General features: G+C 41.2%; 3 protein-coding genes across 9 annotated transcripts in view; 2 read left to right on the top strand and 1 right to left on the bottom strand.

Annotated features, from left to right (window-relative positions):
- Nucleotides 1-502: 502 nt before the first annotated feature.
- LOC141930409 (acyl-coenzyme A synthetase ACSM3, mitochondrial-like) lies at nt 503-11558 on the top strand. 3 transcript variants are annotated; one of them, XR_012625289.1, is made up of 14 exons: nt 503-708; nt 1731-1991; nt 3424-3634; nt 4366-4573; nt 4806-4949; nt 5801-5957; nt 6888-6967; nt 7720-7843; nt 8227-8307; nt 8977-9078; nt 10148-10275; nt 10391-10490; nt 10984-11051; nt 11207-11245. XR_012625289.1 is itself a non-coding variant. In XM_074841184.1 (14 exons), the coding sequence occupies exons 2-14, from the start codon at nt 1779-1781 to the stop codon at nt 11291-11293; spliced, it is 1755 nt and encodes a 584-aa protein (XP_074697285.1). In that variant the 5' UTR covers nt 503-708; nt 1731-1778; the 3' UTR covers nt 11294-11558. The 3 variants fall into 3 exon arrangements, 2 of the variants coding, with proteins under 2 accessions (XP_074697285.1, XP_074697286.1); XM_074841184.1 differs by having other exon boundaries at nt 10932-11051; nt 11207-11558; XM_074841185.1 differs by lacking the exon at nt 8227-8307 and having other exon boundaries at nt 10932-11051; nt 11207-11558.
- Nucleotides 11555-17310, bottom strand: ERI2 (ERI1 exoribonuclease family member 2). Its single transcript, XM_074840490.1, has 8 exons — nt 17288-17310; nt 16899-17038; nt 16490-16617; nt 16181-16337; nt 15552-15652; nt 14362-14443; nt 13619-13707; nt 11555-13408 (listed from the first exon to the last, which is right to left on the bottom strand). Exons 1-8 carry the CDS (start codon nt 17308-17310, stop codon nt 12065-12067), a joined length of 2064 nt encoding a protein of 687 aa, XP_074696591.1. The 3' UTR covers nt 11555-12064.
- A 146-nt stretch (nt 17311-17456) lies between these two features.
- REXO5 (RNA exonuclease 5) overlaps nt 17457-19348 on the top strand; it is a 44908-nt gene continuing 43016 nt past the window's right edge. For all 5 annotated transcript variants that reach the window (XM_074840987.1, XM_074840988.1, XM_074840986.1 and 2 more), the window contains exon 1: nt 17457-17872. In XM_074840987.1, the coding sequence (XP_074697088.1) occupies nt 17753-17872 (120 nt within the window). In that variant the 5' untranslated portion in view covers nt 17457-17752. The remainder of the gene's footprint in view (nt 17873-19348) is intronic.

Raw genomic sequence — 19348 nt, 5'->3', positions numbered from 1 at the left:
CCACAGTGATGCTGGGCTGTGCTCTGGGTGGCAGAGGGTGGCACATGTTCCCTCCTGCCTCTCCCCTCGGAGCAGAGCAGAAGCGGCAGCAATGCTGGAGCACCACATAACTCTGTGCTTTCTGAACATGAGGCAGAACCCTTACAAAACCTCACAAGTCACCAGGTATTAGCAAAGCTGGTCAGGCACCAGCTGCAGCATCCCAGGAATCAATACTCACTGTTGTCATGACTGAACTGCTGTGGTTATCTGAGGAACCCCCAAGCTACCCGCTGAGCAGTGTAGTTGCAAAGCCAGTCACAAGGTTGTTGCTTCTGCATTGCCCCAGCCAGAGCATAACAGATGTGATTTGGCTGTAGCAGGGTCTTATGACTGTGATCGTCTGTGGGCTGGTGGGTGGGAAGAGGAGAGGAAAAGGAAACAGAAGAGATTTGGGACTTACACTTTCTACCTCCACTCTGACCTCTGCAGAAACCTATCAGCTCTTCTCACTGTGCTGGACTTGGCTGCCCCTTGTGTAGTCCAAAGTACATGTAAGGAACGCAGGAGTCGGTCATCGGACACTATAATGGTGCAAGAGCGGGCACACAGCCAGGAGTCTGAGATCTGTGTAAGGAGTCAGACCATGACACATGCCAGCACTGAGAGGTCTTCACTTCGGTGCAAGGCAGAGAGGCAGTAAGCTGGGATTGACAGCCTTTTGACAAGGTAACTGACCCTCCATGCACCCCTGCAAGCTGCTGGCCAGGACATTTTCTGGCACTGGAGCAGTGCTGATTTGCCTCTTGTCTGTCCACATTCCCTCTTCTCCCTGCCCTTCTCTGTCTTTGATTTGTCTGGGTTTCTCTCCTGTGTTTGTCATATGCAGACAGAATGTTACAAATCCAAAAAATGTCCCTTTACTTCACTAAATCACTAAAATCACATGATTTTACAGCTGGATAGTTATTAATTCCATAAGGAACTAGCAGTGTTTATATTTTGTAAATAAAAGACAGTTGACAATGCATGAAAATAATGACTTCAGAGTTTTCAGGCCTCCTGCTAAGTTGATTATTTTTGAGAAGTAAGGCTTTGCATTTTGGATCCTTTTTCAGGGGGTCTTTTAAAGTTTCCCTGTCTCTTAAAGTGATGCTTTTTGCTGACCACACATCAAAATAATGTTTAAAACATTGATACTTAGAATCTTTCCAGGGCTTTGCTACATTCATGTCATTCCTGGCAACCAATATATCCCCAGTGCTGATAAACTAGAAAAACTGTAAATATCTTCATACCAAGTGACACCATGGTCAGCCAGTAATTCGTGCACAATTGCTGGATTATCTGTGCAACATCTTCGTTCATGCTGTTGGTTCTGTATTGTCAGCCAGTAGCAGACATTTCATTTACAGAAGTCAGAGCTGAAGTGCTTGGGTAGTGTTCAGTGCCTCTCTGCTGTATAAGGCAACTGAAATGTGATCTACAAGATTAGCAGGTCTTGTAGGAAAGAAAGGAACATGAATTATAGGAAAGCTGCCACAATGACAAGGCTGAGTGCTGCTAGTTGATTGCAGGTGAGGATCTCAGCTGCATGATGGTCACTGGAGAGCAGGGGCCAGACAATGGCCAAACTGGAACTGTTCTCAGTAGTTACTCCAATTAACAGTTGGGATTGTTGTTCCAGTGTATTTCACTGTAAAAGCTGTTCTGAAACCATATTGGCTAATACCAGGTTTGTATCACTGTAGCATTTCTTGGAGAGATAATCAGTAAGGAATAACCTTGAAGAGACTATTATGGCTCTTGCTGCTGTGCATTTTTTACTGAAGATCCCAAGTGCTACATCCCTGCGGGCTCCACTGAGAAGATCTCTTCAACTTTGCAGCCGGTGCTACCCAGTTCGTGCCTCTTGGAGTTATGAAGCCATAAAACAGCAGTACAGACTAGAGGTGCCAGAGTACTTCAACTTTGCAAGAGATGTGCTGGACAGATGGACTGAAGTAGAAAAGGTAACAGTTACTTGGTTTCTCTGATGCTGAAGTATTTAATGCTGGTCATTAATGCTGAGTATCTGACAAATCCAATAACCAAGACACTGGGGTTATGTTCTGGTTATAATCTGGTGATCATCTCATGCAGTTTGAACCTTTAGATCCCTTAGGCCACACGCTGTCCTATCCATGAGTCCAAATAGTTCTTTCCTTTAATCAGTAACTCCAGCGAGATTGAGTGTGAGTAAATAAGTGCTTCATAAATGAGACTCTGAACTGAACCTAAACCTTGCATCAATTCTGCCATCAGCCGTGACATGCACCCTACCTGGATGTGCCAGGGAAATCACTTGACCTCTGTGTGTTTCACTGCCTGCCTGTGGAATGAATAATAAATATTGTAGATACCCACGTATCCCAAATGTGAAATCTTTTGCGTCAAGGACTCGGAATCTACAAAACTGAACAACTTTGAACCCCAAACCAGACTTAAACTCTATGCAATGAAAGAGAATACAGAAGAAAACCCATGAAGTATAGGTCTTTCACCTTTCTACTACATAGGTCTGGCCTCTGTGGATGTAGGACTGGTTTTGCAGGCTCAGGCTGTTCATGATGAGGAGCTAAATGCAGTTATGTCCAGCCTGGCAGCAAGAACAGAGCAGAGGTATCACCTGTCTGGCACACTTGTTCCTTTTGCAGAAAAAAACAGTCTTTGGCAGGCTGTGAACAGAGCAAGGAACAGCCTCTGGAGAAGAGGTTTTGCCCCCTGAAGTGCACAGATAAAATCTGCTCCCCTGAAAATGAACCTTAGTGCTATTGTACCTTCAAATAGATAACATTGTGTCATATTCTCACTGCCCCAGTGAATTTTTTGCTCAGGAGGTGACTTACTACACTATTACTGCTAAATGCATTGGCCCCCTTTAAAGCACATCATACGCACACATTTCAAATCACTTCACACATCAGTTAGGTGAGACACTGATTAAAGGTCACACTGTGTGGGTGTATGCTTTTGAAACTTTGATTTAATTTTCAGAAGTACCAGAGAGGCCCAAATCCAGATGAAGTTGAAAATGAGCTCTGAGGGCTCAGGAGACTCTGGGGCACAACCCAGAAGTACTCACTTTCGTCAGCTGCTTTGTTGGCATGATCTGAGCCAAAAAGATTCTTCTTTCTCTGCGCTGATTACTGTACAACCTCTTCAGACTGTAAGATGAGGAACTCAGGAAAGGAATACAAATTTAGTTTCCTGAATTAGATTTGTAGGCTGTTCTTTCTAAGGGAAGGTTCTCTGCTACATTTGGAATCCGCAGTGGCAAATTTCTGTTGCATCCCCAGGTTTCTCCAGCACTGAATAAGTGATAAGCTTTTCTTCCTCAAACATAAGGTAAAGGCAAAGTGTTTCTAAAATGAAACATTTGTACTGTACCCTGTTGTTCTGTAGGAGGGAAAAAAGTCTAAAAACCCTGCATTATGGTGGGTAGATGGTGCTGGAGAAGAGGTGAAGTGGAGCTTTGAGGAACTGGGAGTGCTGTCCAGGAAAGTGTCAAATGTACTCTCTGATGCCTGCAGTCTACAGTGGGGAGACAGAGTTATTCTGATTCTGCCCCGGATCCCGGAATGGTGGCTGGTGAATGTGGCTTGCATGAGAACAGGTTAGTAAAAGCATAGAAAAGGTATATAGGTACAGAAGTTGTGACTTAAACCAATCCCTGCTATTTAATGCACTCAGAACTACCAACATGCTAATGAGGAGGAACTAGTGTCATGCTGGTCAAAAACACTCTTCATGCCAAGTTTTTTCTTCATGGTGCTTTTAGGATTTTTGTGCACACTCTAGCTGTTGAGGAAACCCTGTGAGTCCATGTGCCTCTGTCATTCTCTGTTTTCCAGCACTTTTAATGCATCACAAATGCACCCTCTTGCTAACTTGCAGTGAAATTAGCCCACACTTAATGAAGTGTTTCACGTGTTCCCCTGTGGGATCTGTTAAATACTCAGCTTCCCAGTATTTACAACCCAGCATGTCTTGGTGCCTCACAAACACTAGCAATATACCTTGTGAGGCAACAGCTATGCTTCCCAGTAACGAAGTCAAATCCAGCGAGATGGCATGTTCTAGGGGCAGTGTTTGTAGAACAAGGAAAGTTATTCTGTTGATTTCTCTTAGTGTCCCATGATCAATACAGTGTTTGCTAACTTGAATCCTCACATAGCATTTAATCCATCAAAGAAATCAGTATATTTATAAATGTAGGGCCAAGTACTGCTTTTAGTACAGTTCTGTCTCACTCAAAAGAACAAACTAAGCTGAAGTCTGCTTGTAAGTACAGGTGTTATTCTTAAATGTTGAGGCTGTTTTTCCACTCCCCTTCCTTTCCTTTAGGAACTGTCTTGATTCCTGGCACACAGCAGTTGACAGCAAAGGACATTCTTCATCGACTACAGAAATCCAAGGCAAAGTGTATCATCACTGATGAATCTGTCGCACCAGCTGTAGACTCAGTTGGGGCTGAATGCCAATCTCTGAAATTCAAGTTGCTTGTGTCAGACAGCCACAGAGAAGGATGGCTGAACTTTAAAGATCTCCTGAAGTGAGTAAATACCACTGTGAAAGCACCACAGCAATAATGAAAGGAAAGCACAGTGGTTTGTTTTGCATAGGAAATGTTGGCACACACCAGTATTTTTTCACCCTTTTAGGACTGCACAGTGGAAAAATATCAATGTTTATGACACTTTTGATTGCTGCATTTATTTTGGTTAAATATTTTCAAAAATGTGTAAGTCACACTTTCAAATCTTCATCATTTTGCTTATTTTAAGAAATGCTTCTTCTGATCACCACTGTGTGACCACAAAGTGTCAAGATCCAATGGCTATCTATTTTACCAGTGGAACTACAGGATCTCCAAAAATGACTCAACATTCACACAGCAGCTATGGTATTGGCCTCACAGTAAGTGGAAGGTACAAATATCACTTTAAATCAGACATATTTCTGTAACTGGTCACATAGCAGAAGGAAGAGAAATACAAGATTTTTACCAGAAGCTTTTGTTTCAGTAGTTAAAAAAAACAGCAGTTGTTTTACATCCCAAAAAGTGGGAGTTTTTTTCCATAAAACAAGACAGTTTGAGTCCAGCTGCCTTAGTTCATAGAGAACATAGCAGTCATGTAGTCAGTAACTTCTTTTTAACATTTTCTTTAACTTTTGGTAAATTTTTCATTCTGTATAGTTAATAGATTGCCTGTGAACTGAACATCATCACAAGTTTATGAAGTCTGTACCATAAAGGGAAAAAAACCTGGGTCTGTTAGGCCTCTGAATTCGCGTTTGTCTGGATTAGACACAGCTCCTGCAGGAACAAAATGCTGATAGTGCAGAATCTTTAAATTTATAAAGCAGTGTTGTTTATAAAATTCGTATGGCAGTGCACTTCACTCTAACAGGCAAAGAATAACAATCAGAAAATACCAAACTAGAAGTAAGTAAACAAAATAATCCTTATCCCTAAAAGTTAGTTCAGCAAAACCCCAGCAATCTCATACATATTCATATACCACCATGTTCTGAGGTGGTGTTAGCTTGTGTGTCAGTATAATTTTTCCCTGAGAAAAATGCAACATCAGTCTATCCTTGATGACATCCTCACTATGCTGTGACTTACTCCTGCTCAGAAATTCATCCTTTTCTAATTGCCATTTACCCAAGACAACCAGTGATGCATTTGCTTCACTAGCACATCTCTTGTTGATGTTTTAATATTTACCTTATTCCTGCCAAATAGAGACTGTGGACTGTTTCCTTGTGTTACCAGGTACTGGCTGGACTTGACTTCCTCAGATATATTTTGGAATACATCAGACACAGGCTGGGCAAAGTCAGCTTGGAGCAGCATTTTTTCGCCATGGATTCAAGGGGCATGTGTATTTGTACATAAGATGCCACACTTTGACCCACGCATTGTCTTTGAGGTAAGGGAGGAGAGCCCAGCAACAAACAGCACTATTGTCTCTGGCTGGTCTTGCCCAGATTTTCATTTCCCCTGGTGCTGCACAGGGGCAGAACACAGTACAATTATAACTTTCACCAGGCAGTAACCAGCTGATAAGTAGTGAGTGCTGCAAATATGTACCCCAAAACAAAAGCATATTTGACATCCAGAGAGTTTCATCATATACTCTGCTCTGGATTTGTCTGCACAAACCTGCAAACATATGTTATTAGGCCTAAAAGTGAAGTACACAAGAAATGGTTCTGGGATTCATGGAGCACTTTGGTGGTGTTATTAAAATAAGCACCAATAACAGATGAATGAGAATTTCAGTTGCCTGCACCGTTTAATTCAAAGTTAAGGAGTGAAGAGGCAGCAAGGTTGAATTTCAACAAAAGGCACCAACGTTATATTTTCTTACATCCTCCACACACTTTGAAAAAGAATACCATGTTTCATTTTGCATGGAATTACTTTTCATCATATCCATGTTAATTAGATAGCTGGAAATTGCTAGTAAATGTTAGGGTATGTTGAAGAACACTGACAGTTGTAACACCTCCAGAGCATCTGAAAAAGTAGGCTTATGATTTTACTCATTTTCTACTTAAACTGCAATTATGAAGAAATTCTGCAAGAGAAACTGTCAAGCTTTCGAGAGCAAAAAACTTTGGTGTGTTGAACTAATTGGAAAACTATGTAGATTCTGTTTTGAAGAAGAAACTAATTAAATGTAACTGCTGTATGTTGGTGTTGGCAAGTACAGAGCTAACTGCTTTTAGGACACAATGTTTTGTTCGTTTCATAAGCTGGATGCAGAGATCATTATATTATCTCTTACAATGAAGATGAAACCTCACAGGTTTCAGTATATTGGCAACATTTACTTTTTTTATTCTAAATTCTCTAGAGTCTCTCAAGATTTCCCATAACTGTCTTCTGTTCTCCTCCAACTGCCTATCGAATGTTTGTGCAACATAAACTGTCCAGGTAAGCAAGAGCAGACTATCCTTGTTGGTGTATTTGATCAAAACAGTAGACCAAATGCTCATGTCTCCTTGATTTTATTCCAGATTTACAATGGCATAACAGTAACACAGCTCAGTTATTTCTCAACATTTTGAATCTTAAGTATTAGGAACAAAGTCAGAATAAGGATTTAGGGGTAGCTTAACCATCTCAGATTTCATAAATTACAGTGAACTTTGATAAGACTTTGAAAAGCAGTTTAGCTGAGGATGTAATAGGATACCCATGATATCATGATTAATGTATCTTCAGAAGCGCTTTTATAATCACATACCCCCTCCATTTGTTTTTCCACTTGTTCTTCCAATACTATAAGCTACAAGAAGTGTGTGTGTGTGTGTCAGCACAGCTTGGTGAAATGTATGAAAGACTGTGGCCTCCTTTAACCCTTCTGTGAGTTTTTATTGTCATTAGGGTTGAACTTTGTTATACCTCTTCAGTTTAGACCCCAGTTCAGATTCTAGGGTTAGAAACAGTATATTGATCATTTGATTTTCTAAAATAATACAAAAGTAAAACAGCAGGTTTTTTTCTTTATTTGCATTTTTTCGGGTTTGTTTTTGTTTAACACTACACAGTTCAAATGGAATGAACAGGACTCAGTAACAAATTTGGTTTTATGTAGAAAGGACCCCACAATACAGGAATACAGTAGTGAATGGGACATAGCAGATAGATGACTGCCAATTATTTGTTTTCTCTTTCCCACTAAGCTATACGTTCAAAAGCCTGCGGCACTGTGTGAGTGCTGGGGAGCCAATCAACCCTGACGTTATGGAAGAATGGAAAGCGCAGACTGGGCTGGATATTCATGAAGGCTATGGACAGACAGAAACTGTATGTTCTGCTTTACAAATGTAAAAATGTCCACTTTACAGATACAGCTATAAATTCCACTCAGGTTGCCAAGAAAAAGCGATTAAAATTATTATAAATAGTTATGACTTAGGGGAAAAGTCAATTGCAATAAGCAACACTGGAAAAATCATTTTTTGTAAGTCATAGAACAATCATAACAGCTTCAGCCAAAATCCAAGGACTGTTTTTCAATCATTGGATATATGATTATAATGAAGACAATTAGTATTTCCTATAGAAACACACAATATTAGCTGAGTATTTTAAACCTAAGCTAAAAACTGAATATACAGGCCACAGTTTAATTAAAAAAAAACCAAACAACCAACCAAGGAAAAAAAACCCAACACCACTTGTTACAGGTGCTGATCTGTGGAAATTTTAAGGGAATGAAAATCAAACCTGGCTCTATGGGAAAGCCATCTCCAGAGTATGATGTCAAGGTATTGTATCTCTGGTGACTCAGTCTCTCTCTATTGCATAATCACTTTCCACTAAAGAGGAAATCTGAGAGCTCTAATGTGGAGTTGTACGATGTACCATCATTCAGCAGTGAATGAAAGAGTGAAGAAATGCATGTTACTGCCCTAAATTGAGCATGCAAAATAAGCAATTGGATGTCCCTGTTGCGCCATCCTTGCCAACATAGATGACAACCCACTGCTAACTGACAGTTGGATATCAAACTTTAAGGCAATGATAGAAATTAAATTGCTGAGTTAAGGAAGAGTGGGAATGAATGTTATTTCCTGGTGATAACAAAACCGCTGAAGCAGATTCTAGCACCAGATCAATTTGCAATATTCTTTCGGTTCTAAGCTTTCCCACCACATTACTTATGATCTTCCCTGGGGTCTTACTAACTTCATTACATGTTTGCATAGTACTTGGCATTCCTCAGATAAAAGACATAGTACAAAGTGCAGTGGATTAGTAATAATCTTACACTTCAGTTGTCAGAGTAAGATCCCCTACTGCTGCAAATCATTTCCGCCCCCCCCCCCCCCCCAAAAAATTCAATTATGTATTTTAAGTGCGCACTAAGATTCTATGACTTTAACTTAATGCTTTTTGGCTCCAAGACAATAAAACTGTGTTTTGTTTATTTTTAGATTATAGATGAAAACAGTAATATTCTGCCTCCTGGAAAAGAAGGAGATATTGCCATCAGAGTAAAACCTACAAGATCGCCTTTTCTTTTTACTTGCTATGCTGTAAGAATATTTCTACAGTAAGAGTAGATATCCTGTTAAATCTCTGTCACAAGGAATCTGATGCTCCATTTCATTTACATATACTCTGATTACCAGTCTAAAAACCTGTGGGGAGGAAAGAGGGATTTCTGGTTTTTTTCCTGCAGATGCTTGGTCTACTGATACAAACAATTACGTGTTTGATGAGATTGTCCTGCCTAGCAAGTTAAAATCCACTTTCAATTGTTATTTCCTTAACAGAAAGGGAAATTTTTGACAAACCCTCTAATCCCAAAATACTCTTTGACCTAAGGGCTAGAGCCCCCATCTGAGAAGTAGCACACTGTTCAAATCCCTTCCCTCCAGATTTGAGCTTCATGGAGTGTTTCATGCACAGCAACATTTTTCAGTTTTTTTCTCCATGTCAGAATTTTCAGTCCAACAACCAGTAGAAAAAAAGCATAGTGCTTTCAGTTCTGACACCAGGAAACCTTAGTTTTATGGGTGGTATCAGCCTACAGTCAGGTCTTCTGAGCAGTACTGACCATGTGGGAAAGGAACACCATGCATACTGCCTAGAAAAATTCTTACAGAGTAAGTTGCATTGGCTGTACAAAGCACTTGTTACTTGCACTGTGCTGAGGCAAAACTTTTCTGGGGGGGTGAAAAAAAAAAATCTCAAAGATAGGAGATGCTAGAAATACAAAGGAAAAAAAAATCATTAAAGGATAATCACCTAAAAGTGAATTCTCAGTTCCATGAGCCTACCTATTTTTGCAACTTTCAGTGTTCCCTAAAGCTGTGTGGCATAATATATTATGATTACATATTTAGTCACAAGTAGTGAAACTTCATTCATTTACCACAATTTTATATCTAGTTTTGTAGCTTAGTAATGGTGAATTAATAATTCTCTATTATTAATGTCCCACTTGAATCTGATGCCCATGACCACAGTATGGACCAGTCTGAAAAGCTGAAATTTTTGAATATTTGACTGTACCATAACTTATATGCTGACTATGTTAGAATGCAATTTCATGTATTTTTCAGGTAGTTTTCATGTAAAATGCAATTTAATATTTCCTAGGATGATCCAGAGAAAACAGAGGCAACAATACGTGGGGATTTTTATGTCACTGGCGACAGGGGGATGATGGATGAGGATGGATACTTCTGGTTTGTTGGAAGAGCTGATGATGTCATTAATTCTGCTGGGTAATTTAAGACTGACTAACAGTAAATTAAATTTGAATAACACAGATGATTCAGATGTGAAATTATGCTTATGTGTTATCAAATACAGCTAAAAGCCCTTTCCTCTGTTTTAAAGATACCGTATTGGACCCTTTGAAGTAGAAAGTGCTCTAGTAGAGCATCCTGCAGTGGTGGAATCTGCAGTTGTCAGCAGTCCAGACCCCATCAGAGGAGAGGTAAACAAGCTTATATATTTAAATAACTTTATGCATACCAGAGCTAATAAAGCCCAACTTCCAAGGGATTTGTCTATCCAGGGGTGGGGGTTTTTTTTATTTTTTAAGTTAAATGAATTCAAGATGGCATTTCTACTCTGTCAGACAGTTGAGAATCCATGCAGGAAAAACTGACCAAGGCAATTGCCCCAAATGTAACAAAAGCACACTTTGAAGCTTTCCCTGTCAAATACTTAGTTTTTCATCTTTATTAAATGTATATAAACTGCCTGCACAGTCCAGACCAATAGCAAGCACACACAGACTTTGGCAAAGCTTTCTGTACCTACCCAATACATTATTCTGCAGTTTGTCAGCAAATGTTTGGTTAGAGTTTCAAATTGTAGTTGTGTAATAACTGTTTCATTGGCATTTAAACCATTGCTGCCATAATTTCTTTAGGTAGTGAAAGCCTTTATTGTTTTAACACCTGACTATGCTTCACATGATCCGGAAAAAATGATGAAAGAGCTACAAGACCACGTTAAGAAAGTTACTGCTCCATACAAGTATCCGAGGAAGGTGAGTGCTCAAATACCCAACTAACAGTTAGCACCCGCTGTCTTATGGTAGTGAAAATTATGTGGCTAATAAGTCTATGCCACTGAGGTTAAGAAAGTAAAATTTAGGTAAACTGTATGTTGTTTTGTATTGCAATTTCCTCCATTTCCCAATAGATGGAGTTTGTTGAACAGTTACCAAAAACTATTAGCGGGAAGATCAGAAGAAATGAGCTGCGCCAGAAGGAGTGGAGAAAAGATTAGAAGTACTTGTTGCTTTTTTATGGAATTTTTTACAAAGTAAAATATTGCAGATTTACTCAGTGACATAAAGTAAAAGACATTGTACTATGTCCTTCTTAGTTTAGGTTTGAATAAATTCTTACCCAATTCCCAATATGTGACTGTCCCAGGTACTACACTAATAACTAATAGTACACAAGCAAGCAGAATGACACAAATGAAATGGGAAACTCATAGTCAAGAGAGCAACAGATGTGTGTTAAATAAACTATTTAATGAACTATCACTAGCATTTTATCTTTATTGTTATTTCATTTAAATGATAAAAAAACAGTAAGAATTTAAGAGAATACTATTGCTTCAAAATTCACTTTTGAGCAGTGCAACAACTAAATACATTTTTAAGGTAGTTATAATCCTGACACAGTATATTTAGAAAAAATAGCATAAATAAAATCTGTATCATTAAAATGGTCTTTAAGGACTGGACTAGTAAATAATTTAAAATACATAATAAAGCAGAAATTTAAGATGTGTAGCAACAGTTGCTCATACTTTTAATTTTAGCACTTACTAGTTTTGGCTGTTCTCTCACACTTCATTAACAGCACTTTATGATATATTGATATTTTTGTATGCTTGAGCAATTTCCATTTTTATCTATGTTAACCAAGCAATGTCATTTTTGTCCCATTCTCAGAACATATATCTGACATCATGTGACTGTCCTGATTATATTAAAATCAGTTAGTTGATCGTGCTTAAGATTCAGATAAAAAAAATTATCAACTTTCAAGTTCTCATAGAGGGTCTAAGACACAAGTATTTTTTGTTGGAAGAATTTCCTAAGTTACTAGCATAAGTTCCAAGAGAGGTCAAAGCATCTGCATTCTGGGTGAGACCATTAGATTTCTCCTTTAGAAGCACATATTCCCACTTGAAGTATCCACAACCTTTCTTATTACCTTCATGCTTGCCAACAGGACAACAAAAAAATGCTTTGCCATGATTTGGACCAGCATTTGACACATACAGTTTTTTAGCTCTTCGACCGCAGTTACACAGAGGGGGAGTTGGTTTTCCATTTTTCACAGCTCTTACAGACTGATTCAAATTGACTGTGGAGTTCAGAATGGCAGGAGACACTCTGGGCAAATCTGAACTTCTTAAAGGTGAGGAGTGATCAAGAGATGAAGATTTCTCTTGATATATAGCGAAAGACTGTTTTTTTGCTGGTGGGAACGTTTTTGGACTAGTTGGCTTTCTTTTAGGAACCTCCAAAGGAGTAGGATAATTTCTAGTTAATGCTGATTGTGCTGAAATAGCATTTACCTTTACAGATGGTAACTTCAAAGCTGAAAAATTTGAAGTCTGCCTTTGTACTGTTCCTACATTATAGATAGCAGTATCAGGACTTTTGTAAATGGTAGATTTCAGAGGTTCCACAGGTACTACAGTTTTCTCCAAACTTTGATTATCTGAACTTATCACAGTCAATTGGTTTGAAATTGTTTTCTCTTCAAACACTGTTAAAATATCTGTACTTGAGTCATCTTTGAATTGAACACAGTTTGAATTTTGTTCATGTTGAGATTCTGGTATTAAAGCGACATCTTCCCAGTCAGTCAGCAGAGATAAGCAGTCAGAACTAGTACTGATCTCCTCATTGGAGACATTAACTGAGCTGATGGTGGTGGAGACCAGCACTAGTCCTGGTCTGTGTGCTGGAGGACCAGACCTGGCTGTACTCAGAGGCTGCTCACTGCCCAATCCTTGCCAAATGCCTGTTGCTACAGTACTGGGGGATTGCTGTGCCTGCTCAAGAGGAACAGGAAACCTGTCAGTAGATGCTGCTGAAGATCTTTGTGCTTGAGCACGTGACCCAGTCCTTGAGCTGCTGCTAGGTACAATGTGGACATCTGCAGAGGAATCAGTGGAAGTGCTCTGTTGTTCTTCAGTTTGTACATTCAAATTTATCTTAATTCCAGCAACGCCGTCCTGGTTTCTCTCAGCCAGAGAGTTTGTTTCACAAGTTCCATCTCTAGATGTTTCAGGTCTGCGGTTACTTCCCAGTGGAGTCTTGTCAGTGAAGTTTATAGTCAGTGTTCTAGAAATTAAATTATTCTTCTGATGTGCCTGGGGGGACCATAAACAAAAGGAGATTTTGCAAAGTTAATACCCAGAAGTTTTAGGAATCGATGCACAAAATTAATAAGCTTATCAGCCAAGGGATGTTCAGTTCAATTCATAGTCAAGATGCTGGGTTTATTATTTGCATAGCTCACCTTCCATCTGTTTTCCAGGCTACAAAGTAAGTAGAAGGGGAGATATGAAGTAGATACTAACCTTATCCAAAGATTTAGTAACCTTCAGCACACAACCATCACATATCAGCCTCCAAGCAAGACGGGCAGTATTCCGAGAATCATCCAACCCTTAAAAAAATATGGTTATATTAATGTCTACTTTTTAAACTACTACTGGGGATAGTTCTTATTAGAGGAAAAATGAAATCTAGGTAAGCCTCACATAAATGACAGGGATTCATAGAACTCCAACACATAGTTATCCAGTTCAAAAAAGGGAAGTGGAAGTAAAAAATTCCAAAAAATTCCCTGTGCTGAAACAGCTAAAGAAGCAATCCAGAGCTGAATATATATCCACAATTTTGAAAATCCTTGTTCTGTTTTATTAATCATGTAAAAAAAATAAATCATACTGTGCTGGTATCGTTACACTAATATGCTGTCCAGAGCTATCAGGTAAAATCAAGTTTCCTTATCCTTCCTCCACCTCTTTTGCACCCTAGCAATTCAGAAATTGATCTTGCACTCAATAGCACTAGGAAATTTCAAAAATAAAGTATGAGGTTAGAAAGTAGAAACTCTGATTTTTGAAGCATCTAGCCTTTCTTGTTCTGATGTTTTTGTTGGACAGAACATTGCATAACCTGGAAACAATTGTTACTATTTAGAGTAATGACTGGCTATTACTAGCTGCTTTAGTTTAGCCAACTAAAGCTAAATAGTAGCTATTTAGCTTTATAAAAAATATATATATTAAAATGAGGATCATCATATCATACTTACCAGAATGTTCCCGTCCTGCAAAAGCTATCCCCAAATCCTGCAAAGCACCATTTAGCCCTTTAGGCTTCCTATTATAGAAGGCCTAAGGAAAAAAAATGCAGGTGCTTAACGTAAAGCATTTCAAAACCTCTTCATAGTGAAGAGAAAACCATTTCAGAAATATCACCTTATGAATAATAAATCTCACAAGGCAATCATACAAGCGAGGTATCTTAATTTAAAAATAACAACAGTGACTTACCCTGTAACAAACTGGAATGGAAAGAACCATGAATCCTTTCTCTGTCTTAAACTAATCTGTTCTGTCTTAGCTCTGGAGTCATTCATTTGCACTTTATAGCTTACATTGATGAAGGCCTTAACAGAGCAGCGCTGAAGAATACAACTATAAATAATATCTTGAGATGTTTGAACTGTTGCATATTGCAAAGGCACGGGCATTAATATATTTGGCATGGGTATAAATTATTTTTAAACAAGAAAAAGTGAGTATCGCTACTCACTCCCAGCATCTCATTTGATCACAAGAAAGGGGGAATAGTCACGCTGTTTATCTTGAGAGGCCTAATTCTGATACCGAGGTTAAGAGCCTAAGCTCCAAGTGTCAGGACAGGTAGACTCCCGGACCACGCTTTGAAAGTTTCCTTGACTACACAGGGAAAGGTACGCTTTGGTGCTCTTAGCCCCCACTTTAGAGTTCTGCTGCAGTGTAGACTATGTAACAAAATATATGTTCATTTTTTCTGCATTATTCATGCTATTCAGAATATACTTTCTGGTCCAAGTGCAGCCCGCATGCTAGACCTTTAAGTGCCTCTAACAGATGATGATGACTATTTTCTATGCAGCAATGTAAGACAGCAATATGAGCACAGAAAACGAGGGAAGTTAGGAAGCAAGCAGAGCAAAAGATGTCAGGAAAGGAAGAGCAGCTCAAAAAATTGTCCTAGGATTATCATTCATTTATCTAACAATAACACCAGGTTGTTTTCCTAGCACTAAGATTTCTATTAAAATTCACACAGTTCTAGGGCATGCAGTTTGTTATTGAGTGATAACAACATGGAAGGAAAACAAATGGGTTACTGTAGTCACTGGAACATACAACACTGGCTTGTAACCTCAGATACAGGTAGCCTTTGAGATAATAACACGGGTATAAATGTTTCAGAGTCTGTCGATCGTCTCACCCTGTACGTTGCTTTGAGATCAATCCAGGAATCTAAAATGTCAGGTTTTCGCAGCTGCTTCCTTTTACATTCATACTGCAAACACACACCCAGGTCCCAGTCTGCACAGAAAAAAAACACAAATAATCCATCTCTAAAGAACTGGCCTAAAATCTACATAAACATGGCTTAAAATCTATATAAAGGGACATAACATCAACATAGTAGTAGCGTCCTGTACTGCTGGACAGGAGGCACAGGCTAATGAAGTCTCTGTACATGAAAAGCACTAGGGTTGCTGCAATGGGACATCAAGATAAGTGAATGCCTGTTGATATTAAGGAATGACTTCCCATGGGTAAAGATCTCAAAGACCTCATTAAATCATTTAGACACATTAAGAACTGTGACACAGTTCACTATATGTAAAGCAGAAAAATGTAACGAGACCCTGGAAACAAAGATGTAGTGAACGTCAGGATTCAATGAATTTTATATTTTCAGTCTTATCCCAATATTGCACATCTTTAATATCCAAAACCAGGATTTTGGCTGCCTAGAAGTGAAGACACAATCTCACTAGCACCACCAAATGTTAAGTTTTTATGTGGGCTTACCCCATAGAAAAAGCAAATGAAAATTTTATTTACCTGTCCAAGTAACAAAGGTACATGCTTTTGCTTCTGAGGTAGAATTACTTAGAATATCTGTACTGAATATAATTTTCTTCTCCTTTTGTATCTTTTGAATCCATTTCAAAAACTGTGATAAACAAATGTTTAGAGGGACTCCTTCGTCAACTTGATTCTTTATGGAACAGAACAAGATGTATGTGTTAGATGTGTTAGTATGCACTGAAATTTGAGGTTTATTTCTTTTTAGCCCTTTAAAGGCCTCTTTAAATAAAACAGTAAATAGCGATTATACTGGTGTAAAATAATGCTAAATAGCAATCATACCTGTGTTATGCCAGTTAGTTCTGTACAAAATTCAGAGAGAATAGGATGCTCCTGGGGCTGGACATATGTGTGGAATTCAGATTCAATCTCTCCCGTTGAAGTGTTTAACAGGACTGCTGGAAATTCAACTGTGACAAAAACAAAATGAGGAAAAACAACCCAAAAACCCCCAATGCCAGGAAGGTTAAAGCTGTTCACAGGAACTATTCCATGTGCTTTAAACTGGGGTGGAACCGTCGGGCGTTATTAAGAGCACAATGTACTGAAGACACAACGTTTAAAGCCGCCTCCCGGCGTATGCACGCCAGACCCCGGGCACCCCCGCCTCCTCCCCGGGCTGCTGCAGCCGCTCGGTGTCCGGCCACCCCCGCCCGGCTCCGCCCGCGCCGCCCGGTCCCGCCGCACTCACTGATCTCGGGGCCGCCCCGCGCCGCGTCCCGCCAGCACGTGGCCTCAAAGTCGATGACGATCAGGTACCCGAAGCGCTGCCCCGCCGCCGGCCGCGCGCTGCTCCGCGCCCGCGCGCTGCTCCGCGCCAGCCCCAGCTGCCTGCGGACCGCAGCGGTGCCGACTCAGCATCCCCCGTGCTGAGGGACCTCCGCATCCCCGGGGCCTCCGCATCCCCCTCCCCTCTGCGCCTGGGGCGGGCAGACGCCCCCACCCCGCTGCCGGTCCCCCCGTCGACGCCCCAGCCGCCCTCAGGGCCTCACCCGCCCGCCATCGCCCCCCACGGCCCCTTCAGGGGCCTCAGAGGGAGGGTCCCCCGGCCCCCCCAGTGCCTGGCCCCGCGGCCCGCACCTGGCCAGGCGCTTGGTGGCCATCTCCGCCCTCAGCGGAGCGGGCCCGGCGCCGCGGCGGCCATTTCAAACCTCCCGCCGGCGGCAGCGGCTCCGCCCCCATCCGCGCTATCGGCGGATCGGCTGCTCTAGCCTTGTCCGCAGGCAGGCGCAGGTAGTCGTGCGCCGAGACCGCGTGTTCCCGGGTGGCCGGTAGAGTCCGGCGTGGCTGAGGTGGGATCCGTGGCCGAGATCCCTCCTCGGGCGTCTGGAGGAAGGGGCGGCCGGAGGTCGGCCCCACGGCGTCCGGGCTGCGGGCGATCCCCCCTCTCGGTGCTGCCCGGGGAGCCCCGGCCCTCCCTGGGGCAGGCCCCAGCGCCTGCCCACGGCCGGGGCTGCCTGCCAGCCCGGACTGTCGCCCCGCTGTGAGGGGCCGTGGCGGCATCGCCCCGCGCCGCCCTGACCCCGCGGTGCTTTCCTCTAGGCCATGGCGAAGGCTGTCTGCGTTAACGGGTACAAAAGGCCCGCCGGGGCCGCTGAGGACGCGGGGGAAGGGCGGGCGGCTCGGAAGAGGAGGAAGGCGGATGGCGGCGGCCGGGGCCCTGAGGTGAGCGGCAGAGCGCGCCCGGGGCACTGTGGTGGGGAGAAGGCTGCTGGCCTGTGGCTGTGCGGTATTTCTCTCTTACAGCCACGTTTTTGGTAGATTTATTTTATCACACGTTGGGATGCTGGAAACTCAGCAAAACTGTGTTTTGCTGGCAGTCCAGGTAGGGGGTTGACTAAAGATAATGCCTATGCATACCGGCTTAGGTTCTGCTCCAAGAAATACAGAAATTAACTCATTTGGGGTGTTAGGCATTTCTATTTAGGGAATTTTGTTAAAAAATAAATATACTCTCCTTTTTCCTAATACACTTTTTCCTAAACAGAGTAGATCTTAAAAGGAGCATTGTGTCTGCTCAGCACATTCACAACTGAAGGATGCAAATCATCCCAAAGTTCCAACCTCATGGTAACACCTTACTCACCCAGGTTACAACTTATTTGGTGCCCCGTATGGGACAAGAGTAAGCGTGTCAGACCTGTGAGGTCAGTCTTATTTGTACCTGATTAGAGACTGACATTCCTGCAATTGGCAGGTAGCTTTTGCTTGGTGAAACAAAACTTCTGCTGTTTGGTTGGGGTTTTTTGCAGACCTCTAATTAGGCTGTATTGAAAACAACGGTGTCATTTGTCTAATTTAGCATGAGAGATGAGGGACTAGCAATTACAGCACCCTGTGTTACTATTATTATTACCAGATGATTCTTAACCACTTGAACCTGAAAGGTTGTCACCTCTGTTTAGCTTTCTTACCCAATGACAAATGGCTTTAAAAATGCACCAGCTCAGTCCCATGTGGGCAGGCTCTGTCAAAAATAATGAGCCCAAGGCTTGTTAGCGTGGTGGGGAAAACACAACTTCTGGTAGTTGTTTATCCTGTGGGATTTGATGTTCTCTAGTGTTCTGTGGTCTTTTTTCATTTCCCCTGTATGTTGTGATGTCTTTTCATCACATAAAGAAAGAGTATCTTTAAAATGTCTACAGATGAAAAGAGCTCATTGGACCAGCCAATATGGTCAGTGGAGGTCTCCGAAATCATGCATTTACTTGCTGATTAGCTTTTAGGAGCATCTGTGCGTTTAGGCTTAAAGAACTGTTGTGCTGAACTGTGTGGTACAGTCTCCACTCCATCTCCCACTCCATCTCGTCTACTTCATGCTTGCTTTCTGCAGTTTTCTTGGATTTTACTGAAACATTTTTTTTCCTGTAGGGGTCAGCAAATCCATCTTCCAAAACAGATCACATAATGTAAATGAAGTAAATGGCTTTCAGCAAAACCTTACATGAAGCAACAACATATAACACTTACATAAACGCCCAAAGCTCTACATCAGCAAGTGGGTGAATGGGTTGAGAGAGCAGAACATAGTGTTTGCATATCAAATAACTTTGTTTCCCTACTACATACATTTATTTATGTTAATCTTTATTGAATAAATCTTTGAAGTTAGACTACCTAGGTTACTGAAATATTGATAGT

The sequence above is a fragment of the Strix aluco genome, chromosome 15 (genome assembly GCF_031877795.1).
Source record: "Strix aluco isolate bStrAlu1 chromosome 15, bStrAlu1.hap1, whole genome shotgun sequence".
Classification (NCBI taxonomy): Eukaryota; Metazoa; Chordata; class Aves; order Strigiformes; family Strigidae; genus Strix; species Strix aluco.
The sequence above is the reverse complement of the archived record's forward strand: the minus strand, read 5'-3'. Positions and strand labels throughout refer to the sequence as shown.

Coding starts and splice junctions, on each gene's coding strand:
- LOC141930409 (XM_074841184.1), top strand. CDS start 1,779: ATGGCTCTTGCTGCTGTGCATTTTTTACTGAAGATCCCAAGTGCTACA. Junction 6,968..7,719: donor GTGCAACATAAACTGTCCAG/GTAAGCAAGAGC, acceptor TTTCCCACTAAG/CTATACGTTCAAAAGCCTGC. Junction 7,844..8,226: donor GCTATGGACAGACAGAAACT/GTATGTTCTGCT, acceptor CACTTGTTACAG/GTGCTGATCTGTGGAAATTT.
- ERI2 (XM_074840490.1), bottom strand. CDS start 17,310: ATGGCCACCAAGCGCCTGGCCAG. Junction 17,039..17,287: donor GCCACCAAGCGCCTGGCCAG/GTGCGGGCCGCG, acceptor TGCGGTCCGCAG/GCAGCTGGGGCTGGCGCGGA. Junction 13,708..14,361: donor TGCAGGACGGGAACATTCTG/GTAAGTATGATA, acceptor TATTTTTTTAAG/GGTTGGATGATTCTCGGAAT.